This window comes from Megalops cyprinoides, chromosome 1, assembly GCF_013368585.1.
Source record: "Megalops cyprinoides isolate fMegCyp1 chromosome 1, fMegCyp1.pri, whole genome shotgun sequence".
Lineage (NCBI taxonomy): Eukaryota > Metazoa > Chordata > Actinopteri > Elopiformes > Megalopidae > Megalops > Megalops cyprinoides.
Genome location: NC_050583.1, coordinates 525,001 through 545,000, shown reverse-complemented (window position 1 = coordinate 545,000; position 20,000 = coordinate 525,001). Strand labels below are relative to the sequence as shown.

The 20,000-nt window shown below is 54.9% G+C and overlaps 1 protein-coding gene across 2 annotated transcripts in view; it reads right to left on the bottom strand.

Annotated features, from left to right (window-relative positions):
* LOC118773348 (zinc transporter ZIP11) overlaps positions 1-20,000 on the bottom strand; it is a 92,501-nt gene that overhangs the window by 19,621 nt on the left and 52,880 nt on the right. For both annotated transcript variants that reach the window (XM_036522244.1, XM_036522253.1), the window contains exons 6-7: positions 13,714-13,881; positions 1,659-1,728 (exon numbers count right to left, since the gene is read on the bottom strand). In XM_036522244.1, coding sequence (XP_036378137.1) covers positions 1,659-1,728; positions 13,714-13,881 — 238 coding nt within the window. The remainder of the gene's footprint in view (positions 1-1,658; positions 1,729-13,713; positions 13,882-20,000) is intronic.

The following is a 20,000-nucleotide window of genomic DNA, read 5'->3' as shown; positions in this document are numbered from 1 at the left end:
CACTGCACTACACAGCCCTGTCTCTGTACTGAGCTCACAGACAGAAGCACTGCACTACACAGCCCTGTCTCTGTACTGAGCTCACAGACAGAAGCACTGCGCTACATAGCCCTGTCTCTGTACTGAGCTCACAGACAGAAGCACTGCACTACACAGCCCTGTCTCTGTACTGAGCTCACAGACAGAAGCACTGCGCTACACAGCCCTGTCTCTGTACTGACTTCAGACAGAAGCACTGCACTACACAGCCCTGTCTCTGTACTGAGCTCACAGACAGAAGCACTGCACTACACAGCCCTGTCTCTGTACTGAGCTCACAGACAGAAGCACTGCACTACACAGCCCTGTCTCTGTACTGAGCTCACAGACAGAAGCACTGCGCTACATAGCCCTGTCTCTGTACTGAGCTCACAGACAGAAGCACTGCGCTACATAGCCCTGTCTCTGTACTGAGCTCACAGACAGAAGCACTGCACTACACAGCCCTGTCTCTGTACTGAGCTCACAGACAGAAGCACTGCGCTACACAGCCCTGTCTCTGTACTGACTTCAGACAGAAGCACTGCACTACACAGCCCTGTCTCTGTACTGAGCTCACAGACAGAAGCACTGCGCTACACAGCCCTGTCTCTGTACTGACTTCAGACAGAAGCACTGCACTACACAGCCCTGTCTCTGTACTGAGCTCACAGACAGAAGCACTGCACTACACAGCCCTGTCTCTGTACTGAGCTCACAGACAGAAGCACTGTGCTACACAACCCTGTCTCTGTACTGAGCTCACAGACAGAAGCACTGCACTACACAGCCCTGTCTCTGTACTGAGCTCACAGACCGAGCTACTGCGCTACACAGCCCTGTCTCTGTACTGAGCTCACAGACAGAAGCACTGCACTACACAGCACTTTGTGAAGCACATTCTCTGTGGGGTCAAACCTACACCTCCATACACATGCGATGCATGAAGAGAAAACAACACACTATATGGCAGAAGCTGCTACCAAACCCAACACAGTCAGACTGCGACGGTACAGATTCAACTCACTCCAGTCTGCAGCCAGTTTAACGCAGCACTGCGCAGTCTGAGGCTTGTTTAATATGAATACCAAGCCCCAATAACACAGGGTGTGTGTGTGATGCACAGGGTGTGTATGTGTCTGTGTGTGTGTAAGCTCTGAATAAGTGATAACTCTCTTTCCTCATAATTCATAACAGGTGGAACAGGGACAGCACCAAGTCTGGCCAGCAGATGGCAGCAGGACACAGCAGAGTTTCCCTGAGCTCACACAAAGCAGCGCTGTTCTGCTCCCTGCTCCCGGGATCACACACAACTCTCCCACTGAGAACAAGCAGCCATCTTGTGTTCCGGTACACTGGAATGTGGGGGCGCAGAGCAGGTCTACCCTACAGGAGCTCCACAACATCTAAGAAATGCAGCTATCATTACCTTTCAAGGTACTTTACTATCATTGCTGGGAGGCCATTTACTTGATTAAGTGTAACAGAAGTAACAGAAACACCTGACGGTGCAGGTATGATTCCCAGAGTGGCCGGATCAGCAGGGGGGCGCTGTAGGGGAGGGCCCACAGGTGTGACTCAGCTGCTCAGCGGTTGGCATGGTGACACAGGTAGGTGGGAGGGAGAGGGGTGTGGCCTACCTGGCGCTCTCGAAGGTGGCTGACGGGGTCTTCCCAATGGCTCCGAAGCCCACCCCCACTGCTAGCCCCTCTGAAACAGACACACACAGCAGGCGTTAACAGCAGTAACACACTTCCCAAGAGAACCATACTCCAGTGAGTCGCTTCACAGGGAGTCAGGCTGAGGTACGGTGTGTGAACGATTGAACGATTTCATTAACGGCATGGCATTACAATGTTTACAGTTTAAATGATAAAAGACGCTAGGAGAGAAAAGATTCAACTGCCCCAGCTCCGATGCAAAAGTCACTGAAAACTCAGACAGACGACCAGAAGCTCAGTAACAAGGTCTCCACCCTCCCGCTGTGTGTACATATATACCATTATACACACACACTCACTCACTCTCTCTCTCTCACACACACACACACACACACACAATTCAGGTGCTTCATATGAAAAGCTCAAACACTGACCACTCAGAGTTAATTACTATTTTGATGCATAAAAATGATGTTTTATTTTCTGCTTTTTCTCCAGTGGTTTCACACTCTCAGTGTATTGTGTGGCAGATGGTAGAAAGGAGCAGCAGAGAAAGAGTCCGTCTGGGACGAGGGCTGAAAGAGGGCTGAGTACTAATGACACAAATCACACCTCCTCCTCACTCCACTAACCCTAAACCTAACCCTAACCCTAACCCTAACACTAACCCAAATCACACCTCCTCCTCACTCCACTAACCCTAAACCTAACCCTAACCCTAACACTAACCCAAATCACACCTCCTCCTCACTCCACTAACCCTAACGCTAACCCACATCACACCTCCTCCTCACTCCACTAACCCTAAACCTAAACCTAACCCTAACACTAACACTAACCCAAATCAAACCTCCTCCTCACTCCACTAACCCTAAACCTAACCCTAACCCTAACACTAACCCAAATCACACCTCCTCCTCACTCCACTAACCCTAAACCTAACCCCAAATCGCACCTCCTCCTCACTCCACTAACCCTAAACCTAATCCTAACCCTAACGCTAACCAAATCGCACCTCCTCCTCACTCCACTAACTCTAACCCAAATCGCACCTCCTCCTCACTCCACTAACCCTAACCCTAACCCAAATCGCACCTCCTCCTCACTCCACTAACCCTAACCCTAACCCAAATCACACCTCCTCCTCACTCCACTAATTGCCTTCTCCCCACATTCTCCAGCACCAACAATGTTTGCATTCAGTCCTGCAGTTTGGCCTGCCGATTCCCTGTTTTAATGGAGGCAGAAACACACTGTCTGTTATCACAGGGACTGAGGTGGAGGACTGTTATCACAGGGACTGAGGTGGAGGACTGTTATCACAGGGACTGGATTCCAGAGGTGGAGGAAACGCAATCAGACGATGAGAACACTTTGCTGAAAAACCTTCCAACTCAACGGCCTTCTGGACATACCGTCTCACTTACTGAACTCTGAGTTAATTACCATAAATCTGTCACTTTTTATCTTTTCTTATTTACAATCTTGTTATTGCTGGGAAAAACCTGTATAACAGCACCACCTTATGGATGTCAAAGGGATCATCTTTAAATTCAGTCAATCAAGAGTTTTATAGGAAGAAACAGTTGAACAATATATTCTGTAAAATGTAGGATTTCTGTGCTTTGTGTGTGTGTGTTTAGGGAATTGTGGGTAAGACTGGCTGCCGCAGTGCCAGTCTGTGTTGTCCCACCACCTGGCTAATCAGTCCTTGAGAGATATTCCCCCTGGTCACATGACCTGCAGTGTTTCTGAATGGCTGACTACTTTCAAATGATACCTGTGGCACTAGCAGGAAGGTTCCTGCACAGGAGACTGATTACACTACATTATGTGCATATAGCAGATGCTCTTATCCACAAGAGAACAGAAGTGTATCCAACAGAGGCATACTATGATACATCAGCCAGTACATCGCAAAACTACGTAAAACAAACAGCAAGTACTGCAAGTAGCAGGTGTTAGGGGGCGGGGATTGAGGTGGAGCTGAGATGCAGTCTGAAGAGGTGGGTCTTCACTCTGTATGGGAACATGGCCAGCGATCCCGCTGTCCTGACCCCCGGAGGGAGTTCATTCCACCACTGAGGGACCAGTACAGACAGGGATCGTGTTTGAGCAGAGCGACCCCGTCAGGTCGGGACAGTCAGTTGTCCTGTGGAGGCAGAGTGCAGCGATCTTGAGGGAACAGAGGGTTTGAAGAGAGGTTGTAGGTATGAGGGGGCTTTCCCATTCACTGTTCTGTATTCCAGCACCGAGGTATTGACTTTGATGCAAGCGATAACAGGAAGCCAGTGAAGTGAAGTGAGGGGCAGGAGATGTGTGTGTGGGGCAGGAGGTGTGTGTGTGGGGCAGGTGCAGTGTGTGTGGGGCAGGAGGTATGTGTGTGGGGCAGGTGCAGTGTGTGTGGGGCAGGAGGTGTGTGTGTGGGGCAGGTGCAGTGTGTGTGGGGCAGGTGCAGTGTGTGTGGGGCAGGAGGTGTGTGTGTGGGGCAGGAGGTGTGTGTGTGGGGCAGGTGCAGTGTGTGTGGGGCAGGTGCAGTGTGTGTGGGGCAGGTGCAGTGTGTGTGTAGGGCAGGAGGTATGTGTGTGGGGCAGGTGCAGTGTGTGTGGGCAGGAGGTGTGTGTGTGGGGCAGGTGCAGTGTGTGTGGGGCAGGTGCAGTGTGTGTGGGGCAGGAGGTGTGTGTGTGGGGCAGGTGCAGTGTGTGTGTGGGGCAGGTGCAGTGTGTGTGGGGCAGGAGGTGTGTGTGTGGCAGGTGCAGTGTGTGTGGGGCAGGAGGTGTGTGTGTGTGGGGCAGGTGCAGTGTGTGTGGGGCAGGTGCAGTGTGTGTGGGGCAGGTGCAGTGTGTGTGTGGGGCAGGTGCAGTGTGTGTGGGGCAGGAGGTGTGTGTGTGGGGCAGGAGGTGTGTGTGTGTGGCAGGTGCAGTGTGTGTGGGGCAGGAGGTGTGTGTGTGTGGCAGGTGCAGTGTGTGTGGGGCAGGAGGTGTGTGTGTGGGGCAGGAGGTGTGTGTGTGGGGCAGGTGCAGTGTGTGTGGGGCAGGTGCAGTGTGTGTGTGGCAGGTGCAGTGTGTGTGGGGCAGGAGGTGTGTGTGTGGGGCAGGAGGTGTGTGTGTGGGGCAGGTGCAGTGTGTGTGGGGCAGGTGCAGTGTGTGTGTGGGGCAGGTGCAGTGTGTGTGGGGCAGGTGCAGTGTGTGTGGGGCAGGTGCAGTGTGTGTGTGGGGCAGGTGCAGTGTGTGTGGGGCAGGTGCAGTGTGTGTGGGGCAGGTGCAGTGTGTGTGGGGCAGGAGGTGTGTGTGTGGGGCAGGTGCAGTGTGTGTGGGGCAGGTGCAGTGTGTGTGGGGCAGGTGCAGTGTGTGTGTGGGGCAGGAGGTGTGTGTGTGGGGCAGGTGCAGTGTGTGTGGGGCAGGTGCAGTGTGTGTGGGGCAGGAGGTGTGTGTGTGGGGCAGGTGCAGTGTGTGTGGGGCAGGAGGTGTGTGTGTGGGGCAGGTGCAGTGTGTGTGGGGCAGGTGCAGTGTGTGTGGGGCAGGTGCAGTGTGTGTGTGGGGCAGGAGGTGTGTGTGTGGGGCAGGTGCAGTGTGTGTGGGGCAGGTGCAGTGTGTGTGGGGCAGGAGGTGTGTGTGTGGGGCAGGTGCAGTGTGTGTGGGGCAGGAGGTGTGTGTGTGGGGCAGGTGCAGTGTGTGTGGGGCAGGTGCTGAGGGCAGCAGCCGCAGGCAGAGGTGGTAAATCCTCTGTAAGCGGCTCTGTGGAGGCCTGTATCAGGCTGGCACTGAGAGGGGTCGTAATCCCGCTGCGCTCCTCTGAACCGCGTCAGAGCCGAGGAACTCGCCACCCCCCCCAGGGTCTGTACCCTTTGGGGAGGGTACAGACAGCTCTCACAGCGGGGGCTTTGGGGAGGGTACAGACAGCTCTCACAGCGGGGGCTTTGGGGAGGGTACAGACAGCTCTCACAGCGAGGGCTTTGGGGAGGGTACAGACAGCTCTCACAGCGAGGGCTTTGGGGAGGGTACAGACAGCTCTCACAGCGAGGGCTTTGGGGAGGGTACAGACAGCTCTCACAGCGAGGGCTTTGGGGGTGTCGCTTTGGGGAGGGTACAGACAGCTCTCACAGCGGGGGCTTTGGGGAGGGTACAGACAGCTCTCACAGCGAGGGCTTTGGGGAGGGTACAGACAGCTCTCACAGCAGCGGCTTTGGGGAGGGTACAGACAGCTCTCACAGCAGCGGCTTTGGGGAGGGTACAGACAGCTCTCACAGCGGGGGCTTTGGGGGTGTCGCTTTGGGGAGGGTACAGACAGCTCTCACAGCGGGGGCTTTGGGGAGGGTACAGACAGCTCTCACAGCGGGGGCTTTGGGGAGGGTACAGACAGCTCTCACAGCGGGGGCTTTGGGGAGGGTACAGACAGCTCTCACAGCAGCGGCTTTGGGGAGGGTACAGACAGCTCTCACAGCGAGGGCTTTGGGGAGGGTACAGACAGCTCTCACAGCGAGGGCTTTGGGGGTGTCGCTTTGGGGAGGGTACAGACAGCTCTCACAGCAGCGGCTTTGGGGAGGGTACAGACAGCTCTCACAGCGAGGGCTTTGGGGAGGGTACAGACAGCTCTCACAGCGGGGGCTTTGGGGAGGGTACAGACAGCTCTCACAGCGGGGGCTTTGGGGAGGGTACAGACAGCTCTCACAGCGGGGGCTTTGGGGAGGGTACAGACAGCTCTCACAGCGGGGGCTTTGGGGAGGGTACAGACAGCTCTCACAGCGAGGGCTTTGGGGAGGGTACAGACAGCTCTCACTGCGGGGGCTTTGGGGAGGGTACAGACAGCTCTCACAGCGGGGGCTTTGGGGAGGGTACAGACAGCTCTCACAGCGGGGGCTTTGGGGAGGGTACAGACAGCTCTCACAGCGAGGGCTTTGGGGAGGGTACAGACAGCTCTCACAGCGAGGGCTTTGGGGAGGGTACAGACAGCTCTCACAGCGGGGGCTTTGGGGAGGGTACAGACAGCTCTCACAGCGGGGGCTTTGGGGGTGTCGCTTCGGGGAGGGTACAGACAGCTCTCACAGCGGGGGCTTTGGGGAGGGTACAGACAGCTCTCACAGCGAGGGCTTTGGGGAGGGTACAGACAGCTCTCACAGCGGGGGCTTTGGGGAGGGTACAGACAGCTCTCACAGCGGGGGCTTTGGGGAGGGTACAGACAGCTCTCACAGCGGGGGCTTTGGGGAGGGTACAGACAGCTCTCACAGCGAGGGCTTTGGGGAGGGTACAGACAGCTCTCACAGCGGGGGCTTTGGGGGTGTCGCTTTTGGGATGGTACAAACACTTAGGGACAGTTTTTACTCCTCAGAGGGGATCTAAATGTTCTCTCTGCATTCTGACAGTGGACAGTGACCTTTGAGACACAGCGCTCTCCAGCAGTTGGGACATCCAGTGCTGCTCCGCCCACACTTTCGCCCGACCCTCAGAGACTTGTGCTTGATTGGCAGATGGATTTTTTACCTGCGTGTTCATGGCATGTCTCCACTCACACAGCCCCAGGTGTGACTTAAACCCCCATCAGACTGAGTACCTCTTCAAAACAGAATGACCGGCACATACTTCACCGTCTACCACTTTCTGGTTAGCCTGCAGGAACCTTTCAACCTCTACAGAAAAATGATATCACTTCACTAAGGTGTCATCTCTGCCAAGCCTTAAAGACAGTCAAATTAACAGAGCACAGTTCAGCAGCACAGGAAGTTCAGTCTTTTGAGGAAACAGTTTTCATTGGCTGAAACACCAAGGGCAGTCCTGTGTGCTGGGTTGCCGGGGGGGGGGGGGGGGGGGGGTTTAGGGGTTAGGGGCTAGGGGATAGGGATAGGGATAGGGTTAGGGTTAGATGGTTTGGGGAGGAGAGGGGGTATGATGTGGCTGCTTGATCCTGTGGTTGCTGCTGCTGTTGCTGAAATCATTATTCCGGAAGCTTCTCTGCCTCTCCAGGCTGACGGTTCATTACTGACATGACCTCCGTTTGCTGTGTGTTTACCACTGATTACACGCGCCTCACTCTTACAGAGACCGAGGGCACTGCGTTGTTACGAGAGAAGCAGAGCAGAGAACTCTGTGACCCTGCTTCAAAACCCACTGTTGCTATGGCGATTACTCTCCTCTTGCACCAACTGCCACTGCTGATCTACGTCCAGCTAACACTTTGCATGTATGCACGCTTTTAGCAGTGTCTGATTTCAGCTTTTTATTTAGCACTGCTGAAAGCAAACACACGATGCACACACACCCCCAAATGCAACTCAAACAAACGCATCCCACACTAGGTGAACACAAAGCCATGCCAGGCTCCAGAGGAAAGGCTGATAATCCACGCTGCAGGGGAGGGAGGGTTAGCCCTCTGTAAAGGGCTGCAGGGCAAAGGGCAGGTGGATCAGGAACAGACACAACGCAGGGGTCAGTGTAAAGCTCGCTCCCGCAGGTCAGCACACACTGTCATTTCTGACAATGAGGCTCTCAGTGTGTGTGAGGCTTTCAGGGCGTGAGAGACTCTCAGTGTGTGAGAGAGACTCAGTGCATGAGAGAGACTCTCAGTGTGTGAGAGAGACTCTCAGTGTGTTAGGCTCTCAGTGTGTGAGACTGTCAGTGTTGTTTCAGACTGTGACAGACTCTAATATCACACACACACTGCGGGAGACTGTGACAGACTCTAATCTCACACACACACTGCGGGGGACTGTGACAGCCTCTAATATCACACACACACTGCGGGAGACTGTGACAGACTCTAATCTCACACACACACTGCGGGAGACTGTGACAGCCTCTAATCTCACACACACACTGCGGGGGACTGTGACAGCCTCTAATCTCACACACACACTGCGGGAGACTGTGACAGCCTCTAATCTCACACACACACTGCGGGAGACTGTGACAGTCTGCACATCACACACACACACTGCGGGAGACTGTGACAGCCTCTAATCTCACACACACACTGCGGGAGACTGTGACAGCCTCTAATCTCACACACACACTGCGGGGGACTGTGACAGCCTCTAATCTCACACACACACTGCGGGGGACTGTGACAGCCTCTAATATCACACACACACTGCGGGGGACTGTGACAGCCTCTAATATCACACACACACTGCGGGAGACTGTGACAGCCTCTAATCTCACACACACACTGCGGGAGACTGTGACAGCCTCTAATCTCACACACACACTGCGGGAGACTGTGACAGACTCTAATCTCACACACACACTGCGGGAGACTGTGACAGCCTCTAATCTCACACACACACTGCAGGAGACTGTGACAGTCTGCACATCACACACACACACTGCGGGAGACTGTGACAGCCTCTAATCTCACACACACACTGCGGGAGACTGTGACAGCCTCTAATCTCACACACACACACTGCGGGAGACTGTGACAGACTCTAATCTCACACACACACTGCGGGAGACTGTGACAGCCTCTAATCTCACACACACACTGCAGGAGACTGTGACAGCCTGCACATCACACACACACACTGCGGGAGACTGTGACAGCCTGCACATCACACACACACTGCGGGAGACTGTGACAGTCTGCACATCACACACACACACTGCGGGAGACTGTGACAGTCTGCACATCACACACACACACTGCGGGAGACTGTGACAGTCTGCACATCACACACACACACTGCGGGAGACTGTGACAGACTCTAATATTACACACACTGCGGGAGACTGTGACAGTCTGCACATCACACACACACACTGCGGGAGACTGTGACAGCCTGCACATCACACACACACACTGCAGGAGACTGTGACAGCCTCTAATCTCACACACACACTGCGGGAGACTGTGACAGCCTCTAATCTCACACACACACTGCAGGAGACTGTGACAGCCTGCACATCACACACACACACTGCGGGAGACTGTGACAGTCTGCACATCTCACACACACACTGCGGGAGACTGTGACAGCCTGCACATCACACACACACACTGCGGGAGACTGTGACAGCCTGCACATCACACACACACACTGCGGGAGACTGTGACAGTCTGCACATCACACACACACACTGCGGGAGACTGTGACAGCCTCTAATCTCACACACACACTGCGGGAGACTGTGACAGCCTCTAATCTCACACACACACTGCGGGGGACTGTGACAGCCTCTAATCTCACACACACACTGCGGGGGACTGTGACAGCCTCTAATATCACACACACACTGCGGGGGACTGTGACAGCCTCTAATATCACACACACACTGCGGGAGACTGTGACAGCCTCTAATCTCACACACACACTGCGGGAGACTGTGACAGCCTCTAATCTCACACACACACTGCGGGAGACTGTGACAGACTCTAATCTCACACACACACTGTGGGAGACTGTGACAGCCTCTAATCTCACACACACACTGCAGGAGACTGTGACAGTCTGCACATCACACACACACACTGCGGGAGACTGTGACAGACTCTAATCTCACACACACACTGCGGGAGACTGTGACAGCCTCTAATCTCACACACACACTGCGGGAGACTGTGACAGACTCTAATATTACACACACTGCAGGAGACTGTGACAGCCTGCACCACACACACACACACTGCGGGAGACTGTGACAGCCTGCACATCACACTGTGGAGCTGGAATGACGCTGTTACCCTCGCGTCTTGCAGTGATGAGGTGACAGTGCTGTCATTGAGCTCACAGCAGGTTGGTCTGTCCTGGGCATTTCATGCCAGCTATTCTTCTCCTGTGTGCAGGATTGCTGGGATTCACACAGGCGCTTTACACATAAGCTGTATTTTTATTACTGCTATTATAATGTGCTGTGCAGCACTGCTGTAGTAGTGTGGGTGGACCAGCAGGGGGCAGTGTTCCCTCAGGGGAAAAGCAATGCCCTCGCACTGTGAAGGTGGCACTGAGGGCCGGACTGACTGTGGTCATTAAAACGAAGGGCATTTTGTGAGGAAGGGGGCTCTGGGTAACCCCCCCGGCTGGACCGGGGTGACCTTGCGGGGGAAATAAAAGTCACATGACAGTGAAGAGCTTCCCGCCTGTGCCAGCTCTCCCCGAGCAGCACGCTCCACCAGCTCGCTGGGGAAAGGGCGGAGGGGGTCAGCACTGAAACGGCCAATCAGCTCTCTCTGCAGGGAGCACCAGGAACCCTCAGTTACAAACAGCAGGAGGAGCAAACACACGCAATCACCCAGCAGGCCAAAGACAGCAAATAACCCACTGCAACACCGCTAACACTGACAGCTGCTGTTACACCAAACACTGCAACACCGCTAACACTGACAGCTCCTGTTACACCAAACACTTCAACACCGCTAAAACTGTGAGACCGCTAACCCTGTGACACCGCTAACCCTGTGACACCGCTAACCCTGTGACACCGCCAACCCTGCGACACCGCTAAAACTGTGATACTGCTAACCCTGCGACACTGCTAACCCTGCGACGCCGCTAAAACTGCGACACCGCTAACCCTGCGACACCGCTGCTAACACTGCAATGTTGATGGCAACGGCGATATTGATGATGATGATGATAATGATGGTGATCATGATGATGAAGATGGCGATATCGAAGATGATGATGATGTAATTAATGACAGAAGCGTTCCAGACGGCCTCGGCTGTTTGTGTGTGATGGAGGGAGGAGGGATGCCTGCAGGCAGGGCTGATGGTGCCCTCAGCATCCACACTGACCTTAACGCTAATGGACCATCACGCTCTGCTGCAGGTCAGTATAAATCTCTCAGACAGAGAGGTGAGAGCTGTCCCACGCGGCAGACTGCAGCCACTCCCCGAGCTTCTGCTGCCCTACGGGGCCTTCGCCTCTGACGCACCCACTGAGAGAACCTTCCGGATTCTCCCACAGGCTACCCTCTCCTCAGAGACACCCTGAGGTCACCATAAAGACGTAAAAAACAACGCATCCAGACGGTACAAGAACGCACCAGTCCGTACTTATGTTTAGTTTTAATACCTTCTGAGAAAATGCTATTTAAAAGTTATTTAGATCTTCTCTCAGATAATTCCCACAAACAACGTGACACTCTTTATCAGCAAAGGGAACAGTCACGTTAAGCTGAGCTCACTCATTGGCACTGAGTGACTCTGATGTGCCAGCCGGTCCTGACAGCCTTTCACTGGAAACTCATGTTGCAGGCCTGTTAATTAAGCAGAAATCTCAGAAGTAGAGTTTACATGGAAGGGTACTTTACACCTATCTGCACTATGCCAGATCTACATCTACTGTATCTACACCAGGCCAGACTTACGCCCACTATATCTACACCAGTCTGCCAGATCTACAGCCGAATCAGGTCAGGGTTCCGGATATACACCTGTCTGGGGCCTCAGAGCATCCAGAGGGTGGCGCTGTTGAGGAGGTGAGTGTCAATCCCTGTTTCTGAGCTGCATAATAAATTAGTCATTCTGAAATAAGGTAGCTGCTGTCCAGTGGTTTCTGACAGGATGAATTAATATCCATTCTGCGCTGGGACAGAGCTTGTTACCCCGCACTCATTAGCTGTTGTCCATTTCTCAGGCTGATGGGTCTCCCTGCAACTCTGACTGAATGAATAAATATTCATTTGGCTGGTTTTACCTGATGTCACTTACAGATGTTCATGCAGCTGCTTTAGCAGCCTCTACAAGCTAATAAGCCACACCTTTAGGATGCACCTGAGGCTGCTAAACCAATCAGAATCTGTCATTTACCCCAGCACGTGACATTTGCACGCAGACAACACAGTGCCCTAAAACTCAGGGCGTTAGGCAATATAGCACCCTAAAAGGCAAGGCGTCAGACGATATAGCACCCTAAAACTCAGGGCGTCAGACGATATAGCACCCTAAAACTCAGGGCGTCAGGAAGAGCCCTAAAGAGCAGGGAACTTTAAGTTCAAACTAACCCCAGGGGTGGAAAACAGAGAGACAACAAACCCGCAGTCAGGCCTCCTCAAACACAGAAAAGCAGGAACTCTGAATGTCAGCAAACGCCTGCCAGATGGATGGAGTCACTCTCAGAACACTGCGTGTTCTCTCTCCGTTTCTCTCTCCGTTTCTCTGCACTGGATTCATGCTGCTCGGGCAGGGTTTGGTGCCGTCCCCGGCCCTCCACCGGCTCCCGGCAGAAGCAGGGTTTGGTGCCGTCCCCGGCCCTCCGCTGGCTCCCGTCAGAGGCAGGGTAATCGCACCACCCCCCCCCCCCCCCCCCCCTCCTGCTCAGCGGAAGAAAGCCGTGAAAAAGAGCAACGCTTTTCAGCCCGAAATTGAATCGGAGCCCCCAATATTTGATGTTTGCCTCCACACCCATCAGAGGAGCACAACCCAACCAGCCAGCTCCGGCCTCGAACCCGAGGCAATGACGGAAGACCGCAGCAGGTCATACATTTAAAAGTGGATAACACCCTGCTCCCTGGGGCTGCTCGTCTCGCCTGATGAGGCAGAGTGTCACCCTCCCTTTGATCGGTTATACTGAGCAGGAAGAGTGATGTCATCGACACTGCCCATCACAAAGCATCCGCACACACTCAGACTCATCCTCCAACCACCCCCACTCCCCCCTCTCACACACTCCTCACGCCAAGATGAAGGAGGAGAGATGAAAGCCAACAAAATGAAGAATATCACAAACAAAGCTAACAAAGACGCTCATTATTCCTCTGCGTAGCAGGGGCCCAGGGAAAGACGCTGACATTTACATAATTACCTTCAGAATTACTGTATGTGTGACACAGGAACTCTCACCTGGGATGTTGTGTATGTGTGAAACAGGAACTCTCACCTGGGATGTTGTGTATGTGTGAAACAGGAACTCTCACCTGGGATGTTGTGTATGTGTGAAACAGGAACTCTCACCTGGGATGTTGTGTATGTGTGAAACAGGAACTCTCACTTGGGATGTTGTGTATGTGTGAAACAGGAACTCTCACCTGGGATGTTGTGTATGTGTGAAACAGGAACTCTCACCTGGGATGTTGTGTATGTGTGAAACAGGAACTCTCACCTGGGATGTTGTGTATGGTGATGGCCAGGATGAGGAGGATGATGCGTCTCCAGCTGCTCGCTGCATGCCTGGCCTCTCCTCGCGGCCCCGGGGCCACGCCCGACTCCTCTGCAGCGCTGGCGTGGGGGGCTCTCCTCCTCTGGTACACCTCTCCGTTCTCAATCTTATCTGTAAAGAAAAAAACACTGAAGCTGCAAACTCCAGAGACACAGAACGTCAGAGGTGTCCTGGCGCAGACCTCGGCCCTGTCCCGCCGGGGACTGGCGCAGACCTCGGTCCTGCCGCAGACCTCGGTCCTGTCCCGCCGGGGACTGCCGCAGACCTCGGTCCTGTCCCGCCGGGGACTGGCGCAGACCTCGGTCCTGTCCCGCCGGGGACTGCCGCAGACCTCGGTCCTGTCCCGCCGGGGACTGGCGCAGACCTCGGTCCTGTCCCGCCGGGGACTGCCGCAGACCTCGGTCCTGTCCCGCCGGGGACTGCCGCAGACCTCGGTCCTGTCCCGCCAGGGACTGCTCTCACTCCCTGCTCCTTGCGGGGAAGCTCATTCAGAACGCTGCTGCTCAGCTGGTGCACAATGTCCCCAAATCCTCCCTCCGTCTCTGACGTTGTGCTAATCATTTCAAAGCACCAATTTGCTTTGAAAGAGGAAGTTCATTTCCCATTGTTTACTGAATGATGCACACTTTCATGCCACTACCAATAAGTATTCAGAGCCAAAACCCCTTCCCATAATGCACCTCACCTGAAACACTGACCAGCAAGGTCACCTGCTGCCAGAGACCTAAAGCACCTAAGCGCAGCAGCCCTGTTCACCTCCGCACCCACACAGAGACACAGAGGGGGAACAGCACCCACACAGAGGGGGAACAGCACCCACACAGAGGGGGAACAGCGCCCACACAGGGACACAGAGGGTGAACAGCACCCACACAGAGGGGGAACAGCACCCACACAGAGGGGGAACAGCACCCACACAGAGACACAGAGGGGGAACATCACCCACACAGAGACACAGAGGGGGAACAGCACCCACACAGAGACACAGAGGGGGAACAGCACCCACACAGGGACACAGAGGGTGAACAGCACCCACACAGAGGGGGAACAGCACCCACACAGAGACACAGAGGGGGAACATCACCCACACAGAGGGGGAACAGCACCCACACAGAGACACAGAGGGGGAACAGCACCCACACAGAGACACAGGGGGGAACAGCACCCACACAGAGACACAGGGGGGAACAGCACCCACACAGAGACACAGAGGAGGAACAGCACCCACACAGAGGGGGAACAGCACCCACACAGAGACACAGAGGAGGAACAGCACACACACAGAGGGGGAACAGCACCCACACAGAGACACAGAGGGGGAACAACACCCACACAGAGACACAGAGGGTGAACAGCACCCACACGGGGGGGAACAGCACCCACAAAGAGACACAGGGGGGAACAGCACCCACACAGAGACACAGAGGGGGAACAGCACCCACACAGAGACACAGGGGGGAACAGCACCCACACAGAGACACAGAGGGGGAACAGCACCCACACAGAGACACAAAGGGGGAACAGCACCCACACAGAGGGGGAACAGCACCCACACAGAGACACAGAGGGGGAACAGCACCCACACAGAGACACAGAGGGGGAACAGCACCCACACAGAGGGGAACAGCACCCACACAGAGACACAGAGGGGGAACAGCACCCACACAGAGGGGAACAGCACCCACACAGAGGGGGAACAGCACCCACACAGAGGGGGAACAGCACCCACACAGAGACACAGAGGGGGAACAGCACCCACACAGAGACACAGAGGGGGAACAGCACCCACACAGAGACACAGAGGGGGACAGCACCCACACAGACACAGGGGGGAACAGCACCCACACAGAGACACAGAGGGGGAACAGCACCCACACAGAGACACAGAGGGGGACAGCACCCACACAGAGGGGGAACAGCACCCACACAGAGACACAGAGGGGGAACAGCACCCACACAGAGACACAGAGGGGAACAGCACCCACACAGGGGGGAACAGCACCCACACAGAGACACAGAGGGGGAACAGCACCCACACAGAGACACAGAGGGTGAACAGCACCCACACAGAGACACAGAGGAGGAACAGCACCCACACAGAGGGGGAACAGCACTCACCCAGGGACACAGAGGGGGAACAGCACCCACACAGAGACACAGAGGGTGAACAGCACCCACACGGGGGGGAACAGCACCCACACAGAGACACAGAGGGGGAACAGCACCCACACAGAGACACAGGGGGGAACAGCACCCACACAGAGACACAGAGGGGGAACAGCACCCACACAGAGACACAGGGGGGAACAGCACCCACACAGAGAAACACAGGGGGAACAGCACCCACACAGGGACACAGAGGGGAACAGCACCCACACAGAGGGGGAACAGCACCCACACAGAGACACAGAGGGGGAAAAGCACCCACACAGAGACACAGAGGGGAACAGCACCCACACAGGGGGGAACAGCACCCACACAGAGAAAAAGAGGGGGAACATCACCCACACAGGGGGGAACAGCACCCACACAGAGACACAGAGGGGGAACAGCACCCACACAGAGACACAGAGGGGGAACAGCACCCACACAGAGACACAGGGGGAACAGCACCCACACAGGGGGGAACAGCACCCACAAAGAGAAAAAGAGGGGGAACAGCACCCACACAGAGACACAGGGGGGAACAGCACCCACACAGAGAAACACAGGGGGAACAGCACCCACACAGAGGGGGAACAGCACCCACACAGAGACACAGAGGGGGAAAAGCACCCACACAGAGACACAGAGGGGAACAGCACCCACACAGGGGGGAACAGCACCCACACAGAGAAAAAGAGGGGGAACAGCACCCACACAGGGGGGAACAGCACCCACACAGAGACACAGAGGGGGAACAGCACCCACACAGAGACACAGGGGGAACAGCACCCACACAGGGGGGAACAGCACCCACAAAGAGAAAAAGAGGGGGAACAGCACGCGCTCTGAGCTGCACACGTCAGCACGTCTGAGCCCTGAGGCATTAGCCGTGAGTGCAGCGGCTTCATTCCTCACTCAGCCTCTCAATCGGGGGGCGTGGTGGGGGTGGGGGGCGTGGTCAGGGTCACTCCTGTTGAAAGCAGTGGTAATTTGTTTCGGTCCTCACCGCCCCCGAGTGCTGTCGTCTCCAGATGATGAAAACTCAGAAACACAAAGCTGCCCACTCCTCTGAGTGCTTAAATTACTGCGGAAATAAATGACTTCCGGTGTGTGTTTGAGAGAGTGAATGTGTGTGTGTGTGTGCGTGTGTGTGTGTGTGTGTGTGTGTGTGTATGAGTGTGAGTGTGTGTGCGTGTGTGTGAGTGTGAGCACATGTGTGTGAGTGTGAGTGTGTGTGAGTGTGAGCGTGTGTGTGTGAGTGTGAGTGTGTGCGTGTGTGTAGGTGAGTGTGAGTGTGTGCATGAGTGTGAGTGTGTGCGCGTGTGTGTGAGTGTGAGTTTGTGTGAGTGTGAGTGTGTGCGTGTGTGTGCGTGTGTGTGAGTGAGTGAGTGTGAGTGTGCTTGTGTGTGTCCTGAGATGGGGGGTGGGGGAGTGAGTGCGTGTCTCTGTGCATCTCTGAAACTTACTTTCTTTGTTCTTCAGCCTGGATCAATACACACACACTCAAATCCAAGCCCCCACCCCCTAAATTTACACACACACGCACACACAGACACAGACACAGACACATACACGCACACACACACAGGCATGCCTGTACACACACACACACACAGGCATGCGTGCGCACGCACACACAACACACACACACAGGCATGCGTGCACACACATACACACACACAGGCATGTCTGTACACACACACAAACTCTGAGCCCCTGGTATCTCCTAGCTTCCCTGCCAAACTCAGTCTCACTCATTCTTCTGAGATATGACACTAGGAAACCCCCACCCACTGCCCCTCAAACCCCCCCCACTGCCCCCTGTGTCCCTCAAACCCCGCCCCACTGCCCCTGTGACCCTCAAACCCTGCCCACTATCCCGTGACCCTCAAACCCCGCCCACTATCCCCTGTGACCCTCAAACCCTGCCCACTGCCCCCTGTGACCCTCAAACCCTGCCCACTGCCCCCTGTGACCCTCAAACCCTGCCCACTATCCCCTGTGACCCTCAAACCCCGCCCTTGTCTCCAGCAGCTCCACAGCACACCCATGCGCCTCCCGATCTCTCCCTGCAGCCTCCCCACAGCACAGGGCACTGTTTGTACAGCACAGCACAGCACAGCACAGGGCACTGCAGCACAGCACAGCACAGCACAGCACAGGGCACTGCAGCACAGCACAGCACAGCACAGCACAGGGCACTGCAGCACAGCACAGGGCACTGTTTGTACAGCAAACACAGAGCTACCATGGAAGGGAAGGGCCCCTTTCAGTCAACAGAGTTATTCTCTGCCTCCCTATTTACAAAAACATATTTCTCCCTGTTTGCCCGTGCGTGTGTGCGGCGCACAGGAGATAACCCCTCCACCCAGCACCGCGGTGTCAGGCTGATGAGATCAGTAGCCACACGCCTCCTGTTACTCCCTCGGGTGCGGGGTTTAGCGCGTCGGCCGGCATCTCTGTCAAACAAACAGGGCCCGCACAGATGTTAGCTTTCATTGCTGCCTTCCTCTTCTCTGTTCCCGCTGACAACGGTTGCCAGGTAACGGCAGAAGCCCCGTGCCGTGCTGGTGAAGCACAATCAGCTGTGAATTGCAACCTGAAGAACACAGTGCATTCTGGGACATTCACCCCAAAATCACCCCAACACCAGCGCGGGCTGATGAAACCTCTCCACCCCAAAATCACCCCAACACCAGCGCGGGCTGATGAAACCTCTCCACCCCAAAATCACCCCAACACCAGTGCGGGCTGAGGAAACCTCTCCACCCCAAAATCACCCCAACACCAGCGCGGGTGAGGAAACACGATCGAGCTGCTCATCCCCATCCTGCTGAGGGCCCGGCTGCACCTCTCCACCCCCTTCATAAATTTCAATCCACACAGGAAATGAAACGTCCCCTGTGAAAGGAACCTAAATCACCCCCCCCCCCCCCCCCCCCCCCCCCCCCCGCACAGCTGACTGCTGCGGTCTCACATGAACAGGTGGAGGATAATGACAGCAGGGATATGGAGACAGATTGCAGACTCTGGCAGCTCCAGCTCTCAGAGCAGAGAAGCTGCTGCAGTCAAAACGCCCCCCCCCACAGCTGCACTGACCCGCAGCCATCGCACTGAGAGACACGGGGGGGGTCACTGCCTGCAGCCGGGGGGAGAGGGGCAGGGGGACCAGCAGGGAGGATATGCAGAGATTTCACACGCGCTCCTCTGATACAAGCGAAGAGGACAAAACGTCAAACAAAGCTCCTTCTGAGACAGAATTCCAGCCAGTCACACAAGCACCCCCCCACACACACACACACACACTCACACACACACACACCCACACCCACACCCACACACACACTCACACACACACTCACACGCACACACACACTCACACACACCTGCACACACTCACACGCACACACACCCGCACACCCACACACGCACACACAGACACACACACACACCCACACACACACATACACATACACACACACACACAGCACACTCACAAAGACTTGCAGACCTGTAGTAAAAGACATGAATGAGAAACTGGCCCCCCAGCACATCATCACGGCTACAGGGCCACTGAAAAACATCACAGACACGTTACAGAAGAAACGAACACAACCCACCTCTTCCAGAGAAAACAACACGGCACACAGAACACGGCTGCACCACACAGTGCAGTCACACAGAACTAACGGCTGAAAACACGATCAACAGGCATCAGCAGGTATCAGATTCTGATTGTAATGTAAGGCAACATTACCCACAGTCATATACCACACATTGCCTTCAGAATAAAACCAACTTCCACATCTTCTCACTGATGGCTGAGAACGACACCACCCAGCCCAGATTACAGGAATAAAGTGATCATTATTGCAGAAAGAAAACACCCTGCCCAGATTTCAAGCATAAACATAAAAAAGAAATTAAAAAAAAGATCTGATTTCCCACAAGAAGTGGATCACTATAAATAATGACTAGACTCTAGAAGCAGTTAACCAGTCAGCAGCAAGAAAAGCTCAGTGTCAGGATTGACCAATCAGAGGACATCTTTGGAAAAGAAAGGAAGACAGAGGAGCAAGAGGTTG